General features: G+C 31.8%; 1 protein-coding gene across 1 annotated transcript; it reads left to right on the top strand.

Annotated features, from left to right (window-relative positions):
* The first annotated feature begins 210 nt into the window (after positions 1–210).
* Positions 211–4,781, top strand: LOC101507687 (pectinesterase 2-like). The gene is made up of 2 exons (XM_004514793.4): positions 211–1,173; positions 3,736–4,781. Exons 1-2 carry the CDS (start codon positions 321–323, stop codon positions 4,416–4,418), a joined length of 1,536 nt encoding a protein of 511 aa, XP_004514850.1. The 5' UTR covers positions 211–320; the 3' UTR covers positions 4,419–4,781.
* Positions 4,782–13,551: the final 8,770 nt, after the last annotated feature.

Here is a 13,551-nt window from a genome sequence, read left to right as displayed (position 1 = left end):
AAATAAGACAAATATTATCCTTTATATAAATTTTTATTCCAATATTTTTAAAATATTGCTACCTACTCAAATAATATGAATTAAAATTTTGAAAAGTTGTTGCTCATATACAAATGGATCAAAAGACGTGCATGGAAATTTAGAGCAAATCCATAAGCTGAATTGGAAAAGTAAGACATGGTGAGCAGTCCCATTTAATCCCATAGTTTACATGTTAACAACCTCTATTCTCCCTCTATATAAAGTCATCAAATTGAGAACATAAATTTCACCCATAATCAACCCAAACCCACAAAAACCATACTCTAAAATCATTTTCTATGGCTTCATTACCTATGCTAACAACTCTCTTAGTTGTTTCCTTTCTTTTCTCCTGTATTGTTTCTAGCCACTCATTAAGTTCCATAGAATCATGGTGTAGCAAAACACCTTACCCTCAACCATGTGAGTACTATTTAAGTAACCAGGGTTACAACCAAACAATAAAAAATAAATCCGATTTTTTCAAAGTTTCACTTAAAATCGCCATAGAGAGAGCAAAAATGGGCCAACAAAACACAAACTCACTAGGCCCAAAATGCCGTAACCCAAAAGAAAAAGCTGCTTGGGATGATTGTATTGAACTCTATCACTACACAATCAAAAAGCTCAACGAAACAATAGGCACAAAGTGCACACAAATTCAATCTCAAACTTGGCTTAGCACAGCACTCACAAATCTTGAGACATGCAAAAACGGGTTTTATGACCTTGGTGTCACAAACTATGTTTTACCTTTATTGTCTAATAATAATATAACTAAATTGTTAAGTAACACTTTGTCTCTTAACAAGGTTCCTTACCAACAACCAAATTACAAAGATGGATTTCCAACATGGGTTAAACCCGGCGATAGGAAACTTCTTCAGACATCTTCGGCCGCCTCGAAGGCTAACGTTGTTGTCGCTAAAGATGGATCTGGCAAGTTTACGACGGTAAACGCGGCCGTAAGTGCCGCCCCAAGTAGTAGTAGTGGAAGGTATGTGATATATGTCAAGAGTGGCGTGTACAATGAACAAGTTGACATCAAAGCAAAGAATATTATGTTGGTTGGTGATGGTATTGGTAAAACCATAATCACAGGTAGCAAGAGTGTTGGAGGTGGCACCACTACCTTCCGTTCAGCAACTGTTTGTAAGTTAATACCATCACTTTATCTTACCTTAGCATTTCTTTCCAAAGTTTTAATCCCAATATTATTACCTCTACTTATACATAAAATTTTCTTGAGATTTTTCTGTACTCTATTTTATAAAAATATAAATTATATCAATTATGTTTTTTATCAACACGTATTTTATAACATAAATAAATTGATAGTATCATTAACGATGTATTTATTTTATCCTTGACCAAAAAAATATTATTATATGATGGTAAAGGATTAATCAACTCAATTTAGATTCACCTTTGTAATTTACCCCCATTTTGTACCAAACCTCAAATGTTAGATTAAAACTAATTACTAAATAATATTATATCTCAACCATTAGATCAATAAAACTACTGATATTTTAGGAGAGACTTCAAAGGATCTAAGGTGAAGTCGACCACTAATATTTATGGATGGCATGGATATTGTTAACTAACACGCATACATATTTGTACATATATAAACTAATAATCTATTCCAAGTCTATATCTAGACCATCTATATCATGTTATTAATTAATTCATAAATTAAAAAGTCCATGCGTTTTGTTAACCAATAAATTTTTGACAACTTTTGTTAACCAATAATTAAATCATCATTGATTAGTAACTTTTCTTTGTTGAATATTCTTATACTTTTCTTGCTTAAGAAGTTAGTCGGATTACCTCAAAAATTCATATCAATAAAAGAATACGTCAGAAAAAAATACGTGCATATATTTTAATTATTTAACTATTATTTATTTCCAAATTTGAAAACTTGATTTGTAATATATTCCCCTGCAAATTTTTTGTTATTGGTTATCCCAACCGATAAGTTATGTCTTATTTTTAAACTACTATAATTAACTCAAATTTAATTAATTGATAACAATAAATATACATACTTGTTATTAGCTACTAGAATCTAAATAATTTTGTGAGTTTTTATAAAATAATAATAATAATAATAATAATAATAATAATTTTGCGAGTTGGAATATAAAGAAAATAACCACTTGATTCAAAAGCTATTTTTTTTCAATAAAAGAGAGAGAAGAGACGAAAAGTTATATCTAACTAACATCCTTCTTGGATGTTTTTCCAATCGCATATCTAAGCTTCTACCTTTGTTTTTGATAAATTTCAATAGCTTCTCCTATTATTGAACTTAAATAAACTTCGCATTGGCTTTAGCCTTAATTATGTGCTTTGTCGCAATTACTAGCTGGCCAAAGAGTATTTGAGGAAGAAACGTAGATTAATATATAGAGAAGGTTGTACCAAATAATATATATATAGAGCAGGTTGTATCAGATTTATTTATGTGTTGCATAAATGATCAATGATTTATGTGAAATTCATTACAATTAGGTGTGCTAATTAATAAACCATCCTTTTCATTTACTAGAATTATTAGACCACAATAAGGGAATTAATGTCACATTTATAATGAGTTTGACATGATATCTTGATAATCCAAAAATATATATTTGTTTATATGCATCCAAAAACTTGACATGATATCACTTTTATTTTCTGTTTGCCAATTGAAAGTAAGTTCCAATAAAGTTTTAATCGATAAAATTTTATTTATTAAAAAAAATGTTATCAAGTGTCTTTCGGATTACATGAATACTAAATTTGGTAATTAAATCATCTGATTGAAGGAGAGCACACAATGATACAAATTGTTTTACAATAGTACAAATTGTTTACAATAGGCAAAGGCAGGGATCAAAATAAGGCTTTTAGTAATAGTAGTCAAAACTCAAAACTATAGAAGGAGACGTGCCATCTATAACATACATAAAGCCACATAATTCCCTTCTAGAATTTAAGATTAATCTTATTTATTTCAAATGGACCACAGATAGTTCCCTATGTGGTAACAATCTGACTTTCATGAATGGTAGCTACAAATTGTTTTCAAAGCAGGACCCACTTTGATATAATCTTATAGTTAAAGGTACTTTAATATAAAGAAGAATATTAAATATGAGGTTCTTTAGAACCTATCTATAACATATTCGAATATATTAAACATGGATATATAAAAATAGTACCGCATGCTTTTGGATAGGAACATTTGCAGTTGGGTTTAGAATATCTACTATATTGTTTAACATTTTGAAAATGTACACAGAAATTAATAGTCAATGCATGCAATCTATTATTATTATTATTATTATTATTATTATTATTATCATTATTATTATTATTATTATTATTATGCACATGAGTTAATTCGGCATGTACCGATGCATTTATTCTTTAAATTAAAGTTAACTGAATTTAAAAAAAATATTTTATTATTTATATAATTATAATAATTAGATATTATTTAACAAAAGTTTAAGCAAAATAAAATTTAACTTTTTTAATTTTTATTATTGATGATAGTTAATATTAAATATTTTTACAATAAAATGTAAAAAGTTAATATAACTTTTATAAACAATGAAATGATATTTTTTTAAATACAAAAGCTGTAGTTTTAATACTTATACACGTAATAACTTCCCTAGATTATAAAATTTCTAAATTCAACATCGTTATTTACAGCTGCCGTTGGAGATGGATTTATGGCTCAAGACATCACATTCAGAAACACAGCTGGAGCTGCAAACCACCAAGCTGTTGCATTCCGTTCTGGCTCAGATCTATCAGTATTTTACAAATGTAGCTTTGAAGGTTATCAAGACACACTGTATGTTCACTCCGAAAGACAATTTTACAGAGAATGTAACATTTATGGCACGGTTGATTTCATCTTTGGCAATGCAGCCGTAGTTTTGCAAAATTGCAACATTTTTGCAAGAAATCCACCACAAAAAACTATCACCGTCACCGCTCAAGGAAGAACAGATCCAAATCAAAACACTGGAATCATAATCCATAATTCTAAAGTATCACCTGCATCAGACCTAAATCCTAGTTCTGTTAAATCTTATCTCGGTAGGCCTTGGCAAAAATATTCAAGAACGGTTTTCATGGACACTGTTCTTGATAGTTTCATAAACCCTGCTGGTTGGTTGGAATGGGATGGTAATTTTGCTTTAGATACTTTATATTATGCTGAATATGCTAACACAGGTTCAGGTTCCTCTACTTCAAACAGAGTCAAATGGAAAGGTTACCATGTTCTTACTAGTGCATCACAAGCTTCACCGTTCACTGTTGGGAATTTTATTGCTGGTAACTCATGGTTACCAAAGACGGGTGTGCCTTTCACCTCAGGACTCTAAATTTTAATACGATCAATTCGGTAAACCTTTTGATCAGTTCTTAAACATATCAATTACTCTCCGTTTTTTTATAAAAGACAAATGAGATATAAATGTGTCAACAAAAGTTGATATATTTAGTATATAATCTATTTGTATCTTATTCATCTTTTATAAAAAGATGGAAAGGAGTATTTATGTTACATTATTGATTGGGTAAAAATGTGTTACTTAATAATTATTTTTAATGAAATAAGGCAAAAAAAATTCATTAGTTGGGCCAAGAAATTGTATTGCTACTTGTATTGATAATTTAGTTTTAAGGAATTGTCACTGTGTTGATTTGTATTTGAGTAAAGAAATAAAGATGGAAGTTTTACTGAACCGACGTTTTGTCATTTTCTATTTGACAATTTTATGCTCTTCTATATTTTAGAATTGGTGCAAAATTCTTATATACTCGTTATAGAAGTATTATTTTAATTGTATGAATTGGTTTTATTTTCTCGATGCTGATGCATGAGATGAGATCGATCTGAATTGGACCGTGTCACGGTCTTTCAAACTTACAACTTGGGCGTAAGAAATTATGAAATATGTCAAGAGTCAACAACAAAGAAAAACACTTGCGCATAATAAAATTGAAGTGAGACTTGCATGTATATTTCTTTATATAACAAAAATAGAATAGAAGGGACACTCCAATTCTTTATAACTCAATCTTTATATACTTTATAAAGATGCTGTCTATACCTAAATAAATATCCGATTAGTTGAAACGATACAAAGTAAAATTTTGGATAGTTAAAATATCCTTAGTCAAAGGAAGGATAGGTGTGCAGGAAACAGGCGAATATGTGTTTGTCGAGTATTTCTGAAATTTACTAGAGTTTACGAGGGTTGCCAAGGTGCAATACTAAGTCAAAGCCCATTACAACATGATAAATCGACAATTACTCTCAACTTTGTGCAATTTTAGCACCACTAACAACCAACACAGAGACTCAATAGTAGGAAAAGATTGCACACGGGTAATGTCAATTTGACAGGCTGATGAAATAGGAAAATGAGCCGATCATGGGATGCCATGAACTTCCTTAGTTGGAAGTTATCACACATTATTCGCCTAATTAGTCGACCACGACAACATGTCTGTAGGTCAAATTTTATCGCAGTAGGATTAGCTTTACCTATAAATACTACAACTTATAATTTTTATAACACACAAAAGTCAATCAAACATGTTTTACTCTATCTTTATCTTTATCAATTTACTGTACTTTATGGATTTCTTAGTTCAGTAGCTAAAAGTTTTACAAATTATTTAACATTTTTTTGAGTTGTTAAGGAATCCATAATTGAGGGATAAATTTCCTTTCTCAGTGTAATGTTTTGAAGTAAAAAGGAATGAAAAAGTTGAGAAAAATTATCTGTTTCCTTGGCTAAGTCAATCAAAAAAATTGGACACTATGGTAATGACCATTGATAAGTTTTGTTCGCTAGGAAACGATTACCTTTGGTGGATGGACTTGTGTTATGGTAGAACTCTCAACAGTATTGATCAACCATGAATTTCAGCATGAAAGAAGTCAGACCAAGAAAGGTCTAACGGTCCTCCTCAAACATTAAGAATGCCTACACATGTAGGTGTTTCTAATGCTTTTGGAGACGGGGTGTTGGTCAACCTGAACAACCAATGGTCATGACCATGTCTTTCATTAGACAACAAATTGGCACAAGGATACATGAGATTCTTCCATTGTTCCTAAAAGCCAGGGATATGTAGATGAAATGAGTCAATTCAAGTGAAAATTATGTCACTTTAGTAGTTCAAGGAATACAAGGAAACAAGGTCGGGAAGGCTATCAAAGTCAGGCTATCTTTGCAATGGCAGGACCTTTGTAGGTGCAACGGAGTCCTATACAACAGGTACCTTGTGTTCCTTATAATTCATAGCCTAGTACTTTTTCCACGGCTAACCCTAGAGAGCAACTAGTGGCGAATAATACATATAATTAGAGTAACATTCAATATGGTCAAGTATATATGGTGAGGAGGCCACCTGAAACCATAAGACAAATTGGAACGCCGCCAGTATTTCCTTATGGAAATATTAAGTGGGCGAACATGTTATGCGCAAGAGGGAAAGCCTTTGGCCTAGTAATTGGAATGTCTTCACCTGTTGTGAATTTTCTTTCCATACAGCCATAATTTATTACCCACCTGGATCGGCTAATCGAACAACAGGTATGCCACAACCTAATATACCTTCACCACGCCTAGTGGGTTCAACGTTATCGAGATCAAATGTTCATTATACGAGTGAACAACCATGGGATGCTAACCCACTTTACCAACATAATACACCAATGATTCCATGAACTCTTATGAGAAACATTATATAACTTATCCAAGATCAGTAATGAGGGAACCCTCCACCCTAGGTTAAATTCCAACAAGGTTTCCAAAGTCTAAGAAAACGTATGGCGCGACCAAGTTATAGTAGAGGCCAGACCTCATAGAGCACAATTGTTGGATCCAAACCTCATAGCTAATAAAATCAAGAGGTACTTTGGGGTTCAGGTGAAACCGATGGATATTCCTATGTTTAAGAAGCCATATCTTGAATGAGTGGAGAGATTGGTGCCTTTGCCCAAAGTCTATAAACCTTCAGATTTTTCTACTTTTTCTGGGGAAAATGGCAAATCAACCATAGTTTACTTTATTGTGTGGCGAGTGGAACAAAAATAAGTTCAATGAGTTATAGCTTTTCCCTTTGTTGCTGACAGGAACAACCTTTACATGGTATTCATCTTCCCATCAAACTCCATCTAGAATTGGGAAGACATGGAAAGATGTTTCCATGACAAATTTTATTGGCCTCAACCTAAGGATACAACATATAATTTGATGAATTTGAAGCACAAGTATAGGAGTCAGTTGTTTAATCGTAAAGAGGTTCTAGAATAAGGTAGACAGATGTTGGCACAACTGATAGTTATTGCTTTGCATGATTTTTGTTTAAATATAATATCATAGTTATTATCACTTAATTGATTAATATTTATTAAATTATGTTTAAGACTTTTAACAAACAAAACATCATCAATGGAAGGAGAGGCGCCATTACCAATTGTGTCGTGTCTAATGATCTTGTCTTTCTACTTTCCTCCAAAAGTTATTGTGTCTCATTTGATCAAAGTTAGGTCTTACAACATAGACTTTTCTCCCGTCGGATGTCGCAAGCATTCACTGTCCAAGTATCATGATTGTTTTTTCAACTTGGTTGTTGAGAACATTTGTAACATAGATAATTTTTTCTCAGGTGTCCAAATTTGGTTGCGTCTTGGTTTGTTAGGCTTTAAAGGTTTCTTTTCTTTCTTTGGGTTTAACATGGGACAAACTATTTTGGAGTGACCTTTCTTGGAGCAATCAATACATAAAACATCAGGTTTGATAAGTTCAGACTTAGTGTCTTGGTATCCGATAACTCTTTACCATTTCTATTAACTCCATAAATCATAGAAGCATACTTTTTTCTTTCTATAATATTAGCTAGAGAGTATTGGAATGCTACTTCATAATTATCATAATTACATATGACATTTTCTGAAGGTTTTGAGATATGATTATCTTTAAGAATTGCATTTTTTGTTTTAAGCTCAACACTTTCGTTTGTTAAAACATTAATTTCTTCAGTCAGGTTTGCATTTACTTTCCTAAGTGCTTTCAAGTTTAGAGAAAAATTGTGGTTTTTATTTAAGAAATCACTTATGACTTTAATTAATTCATATTGGGTTAATATGAAAGTACCTCAATTTTTCATCTGTTGATTCACTTCCAGAGTCATAATAAGAGTTAGAATTGTGATCAATGTTGGATTCAGAGTCAAAGTTAGTATAAGCCATAAGAGCCAAATTTGCTTGCTCTTCATCGTTTGAGGATTCAACAGAATCATCCGATGTAGCCATTTGAACCTTCTTCTTTTGTTTGGAGTATTTCCTCTGATGTTTCCCTTTTTTCTAAATTTGGACATTCATACTTGACATCCTTAGTAGATGATGTTTTTCTTGTCAGATTTCTCCTCCATTCCTTAGCTGGACTACCTGGAATTTCTTTGAGGGAGTGCCTTATTTCTATTTTTCCACATGATCTAAATTTTTATGGATATGAAAGCCATCTCCTCATCCTTTGAGTCTACATTCTGGTCATTTGGACCATTACCCTTTGACTCTATTGTTACCTTTAGAGCCATCTTCTGGTTGAATTTCAAAGCCAAAGTATTCTGCTTCTGCTTGGGCTCATCCTTTGCATGCTCAATTTCATGTGATATGAAGGAGCTAATCATTTCTTCCAATTTAAGAGTGTTCAGATCCTTAGATTCTTGAATGGTTGTAATCTTGGGTATCCACTTTCTTGGAAAACTCCTAAGAATTTTCCTCATATGATCAATAGTAGTATAACTCTTTTGAAGAACCTTTAATCCTGAGACTAGAGTCAGGAATCTAAAAACCATTGTTTCGATGTTTTTATCTTCTTTCATCTGAAATATGTCATATGTTTTGAATTGGAGGTTGGTCTTTACTTCTTGAACTTGCTTATGTTGGAATCAAGTTGGTTTTCCCTATTGTGATTTTGATGTTAACAAATATATTTATGAGAATAATTTGTTTTGTACTAATGGCTTCATCAAGTGTGCAAGAATTTGAATAGGAAATCAGAAAAAGATATCATAAGCAAGAAAAAAGAAGAAAAATAGTAGAGTAAATCATTAGATGAGACGACCAAAGGAAGTCACCAGAGGAAGTAAAAAGGTCAGATGAAACGAAATCAAATTAGTCAACGAAAATGATCAAAATCAGACAAATGCACGTTCTTGAAAAGTACATGCATCGACCTCTATTAGGTTGCTTCTGGTAGTTCAACGTGTTTTCTAGTAGTTCAACATATTTCTGGTAGTTCAATGTGCTTTTGATAGCTCACCGTGTTTTGGGTAATTCACCGTGCCTCTAAAGATTTATTGTGTCTATGGAGTTTTCATACCTTTGATGAACAATACTTTTGCATACCTATGATGAACAATATTTTTAGCATACCTCTAAAGTCTAATTTCAACAAGCCTTTGATAAATCGTAACTTTAGCATGCTTCTGACGAACATTACTTTTTAGCATGCCTCTGAAGTCTATTGTTCAAGCCTGCCTCAGAAGCTCATGTTCTGCTAGCTCAAATAATTGTAACAAGTTCAAGAATGCTACCTCTGATAAGCAGCCTCTGAAGTTGCACTGACTCTAATAATGCAACAAAGGTGAAGTTGACCATGCAACTAATTCTAAGTCACATGATTTTACCTCTAATCGAATTATTCAAGCAATACAACAACTGACTCCAACAATCAAGTCTATGATTCCAATGGAGAAAATTTAATGACTTTGGTGGAAGGTCAAAGGCTCTAACAGATTGAGCAATATATTGAATTGGACTTAGTTGAATCCTTACTTCTTAAGGTCTAAGAGCAAATCCAAAAAAATTTCGGCCTAAATCAAATCAAACGTATGAATGAAGACTCGAGTGAATCAATTTTAAAATGTAATCTAAACAAATACAACAATATCTTTCAAGAAGAATTGCTCATATCAGATTTGGAAATAAAGAATTGGCTAATGGTCATATTATGAAAACATATTTTTCAAAATTATTTTTGGAAGAAATATTTGTTGACCATGTTGGAATGAAGATACAATTTAGAATTCACAAGGGAGTAACTTGAAGCCCTAATTTTAACTATAAATAGATACTCAATGGTGAAGAAGAATTCAACGAACCAACAAACTCAGAAATCCTAAAAAATCAAAGATATTCAAGAAAACCTCAAGAGATCAATTTTTCTAAGTATTCAGAGTTTAAGGTTTTATGTTCTACCAAAGCACTCCTTCAAAGTAAAATGTTCTAAGTGTTGTAGGGTGGAAAATTTATTGTATCAAATCTACTTAGTAAAAGCAAAACCAATCCAGTTTCCAACTCATTGTAACCCAACCCGATAATGTTAAGCAAACTTGACTTGTAGGGTCAAGTGGGTAGTTTGCCTCTAACAATCTATAGGTTTCATGTTGTGTAGAGCGAACATGACTTGTCGGGTCAAGGTGTGGTTTTCCTTAAAAAGTCTGTAGGCTCAGGATGTTTTTAGAATACTAACTTTTAGGGTCAAATGTTGTGTAATTTAAGGTTATTTAATTAGTGGATAAACCCATCTGTGTGAGGGACGGGATGTAGCTACCAAGTTGGTGGTGAACCAGGGTAAAATCATGGGTGTTGTCTTTACATTTGCATTATTTGTTTTATTGTTGGCCCTAATTAGTAAAATTGTTCAAGTCACCAAATCAGAATTAAAATTAAGAAGAATTTTAATTTACACAAACACAATTCAACCAATCTCCTCGTGTTTATGCACCTTTTAGCTTACTCCCTTAATAAGTCAGAACTAGATTGTCATAAATGCTTTTTGTTGTTTCTTTATTAGTGCATTTGTCAAACTCCTTAAAGGTGATTGCATTTATCATAAAGGTTTTGGACTTGTGATGCAACTTGTACATCTTTTTTCTATTCAACATCCACCTGTTTCCCTAGAATTTTAGTGCCATCCGTATTTGTTGGAGTAGTGTAGTCATCTTCTAGTAAGTCTTAAAGTTCGTGATCTTGTGAGATAAAGAAGCTTCCGAATATGTTTTTGAAGTACTTGATCATAGCATTTGGACACATGTTTCTAGCTTTTTAGTTTGGTATTTTAAAAGCTCTTGATAGCTTAGATTAATATTTTTAGCTTGTTTCTATACTTTGGGTCGAATTTGAATTATAATTTTATTATTTGCATTTTAATTTTATTATTTGTATTTTGACTCTTTCTCGCTCTATAGGCCATAACTTGAGCTCTGGATATCGGATTGGCGCATACAAGCAGGCGTTGGAAAGCTAAATTTTAGAGCTACAACTTTGTGTTGGAATAAAAGTCCAATTTCGAACTTTACTGGACCTAAATTGCATATTTCATAATCTGGACGTTTGTAATAATTTTAAATAGCGGGTCACTTGTTTTTAAATCCTAGACCCTAAATCCCAATATCGAGTACTATATTATGATTCTGATTGCTACAAGAAATAAACAGTTTTTATTTTAATTGCATGGAAGACTAATTTTATAAGATTAACCCACGAGTTCAGAGTTTCATCAACACCTTGAGATTTAGGGTACACTGTCAATTTTGAATTCATGATTCTATTCTTGTTTATTTGATTATATTGATATTTTGATTGCTTAAATTGAATTTCAATAGGATTGATTAAATTTATTTGACAGAATTTGGTTTCGGTTTCTAATTTAATTGAATTATAATTTTACGATGCTTGATCGTTAATTGTAATACTTTGATGAATGTGATGCTTAATCCAATCAAAAAAACCAAATTTACATAGGATTGATTACGCTTGTTTGATCAATTCTATAGTCAAATGAGAATAGAATTACAAATTAGAAGTTAAACTCATTGATAGAATTTGTAATAGGTTTGAAATTCGAATAAGTGGATTAATCGTTTTGCGCATCTGTTAAATAAAAAATCTAAAAAAACCCTTTTTAATTTCAACTTTCAATTCGGTGAGAGCTGTGTGCTTGAAGATGCTACCATATAAGAACTCTCCTTGGAAAAGCCCACCTACACTGAAGTTTGAACAGGGAGCTCCCTTTTCTTACTCTTATTTTATACTTGTTACTTTCATTGAGAATAATGTGTAATTTAAGTGTGGGGGTATTATTTAGGATTTTATTATTTAGGACTTTATTTGTTATATTTCAAAAAAAAAAAAAATGGACATTGCATTACATGCTTTTTCATCAGATTTTATGGTTGTAAATGTTGAGAATTTGTTTGGACTGACATGATTGGATAATAACTTTACATTCTTGGTAAAATAAATTCGATTAAAATGCTAACTTGTGTATCATTTGTGATATGTCATTAACCTTTGTGAGATTTTTGAGCCTTGTTATGAATGAAATACATTTTTCCATCTTTTTTTTTTCCTTGTGTGTTATCTCACTCATGATTGCTAGTTACGCCAGAACTTGACTTGACTCTTGTCCAAATGCATATATTGAAATGATCTAGACATTTGTTTCTTGATTAAGCTACTAGCCAAATAAGCATACCCGACAATTATCCATTTGTTTAAGCCCCTTTGAGCCTAATTATCCAATTCTTTGTTATATAGCTCATTACAAGCCTAAAAGTGAAAAACAATGAATTGACCCAATCTTGGGGGATAAAGGAGTCTTTCCTTAAATAAGTTTAGGGGTTCTCAACTTGTTTTTTAAATTTGAGGGTTATAAAAAAATAATAAAAAAAAGAGAAAAAAAAAGAAGAAGAAAAGGAGGAATAAAATGAGAAAAAATGATTGTGTTATGAGCAAAGAGAGTGTGAAAACAAAAGTCAATGATATTTTGTTGAATTACTTCTTAGTGTTCTTTTTCTCTTTTAGTCATTACTCCTTTATCCTCTTTGATTTTCAGCCCTAGTCTCCTTATGATTTTCTCACCCTTACCTTGACCATGTTACAACATGAATAAAGACCTTTTGATTATTATGTGCATGTGTTTCAAATATAGATTATAAAAACTTGTCGAGCCTATGGTAGTGCTAGCTTTTATGATGTGCTTTGAGTGTAAACAGTAGCCCAAACACTTTGAGATAATTTTATATCCTAGGAGGACTCTATCACTTATGATGCATTCATTAGTTAACTTGTCCTCTTGTTTGCCTTAGTTGTGATAAAAACTATTCATGATTTCCTTAAGCTAGAAATATTTTTTTTTATTCTCTCACCACTTTGCATTCATAAGATTATTTGGAATCACATGCATTGCTTTGTTCGGAGTGCAAAAGTTTAAGTGTGGAGAATTTGATCATAGCATTTGGGCACATGTTTCTAGCTTTTTAGTTTGGTATTTTAAAAGCTCTTTATAGCTTAGATTAATATTTTTAGCTTGTTTCTAAACTTTGGGTCGAATTTGAATTATAATTTTATGTTTATCATTTTAATTTTATTATTTGTATTTTGACTCTTTCTCGCTCTATAGGTCAGAACTTGAGCTCTGGATATCG

The sequence above is a fragment of the Cicer arietinum genome, chromosome 6, assembly GCF_000331145.2.
Source record: "Cicer arietinum cultivar CDC Frontier isolate Library 1 chromosome 6, Cicar.CDCFrontier_v2.0, whole genome shotgun sequence".
Taxonomy (NCBI): Eukaryota; Viridiplantae; Streptophyta; class Magnoliopsida; order Fabales; family Fabaceae; genus Cicer; species Cicer arietinum.
This window is presented reverse-complemented; position numbering and strand designations above follow the sequence as displayed.

Excerpts from the sequence above, each read along its gene's own strand:
- LOC101507687 (XM_004514793.4), top strand. The coding sequence starts at position 321 with ATGGCTTCATTACCTATGCTAACAACTCTCTTAGTTGTTTCCTTTCTT. Across the intron at positions 1,174-3,735 it reads CTTCCGTTCAGCAACTGTTT|CTGCCGTTGGAGATGGATTT; the intron begins GTAAGTTAATAC and ends CGTTATTTACAG.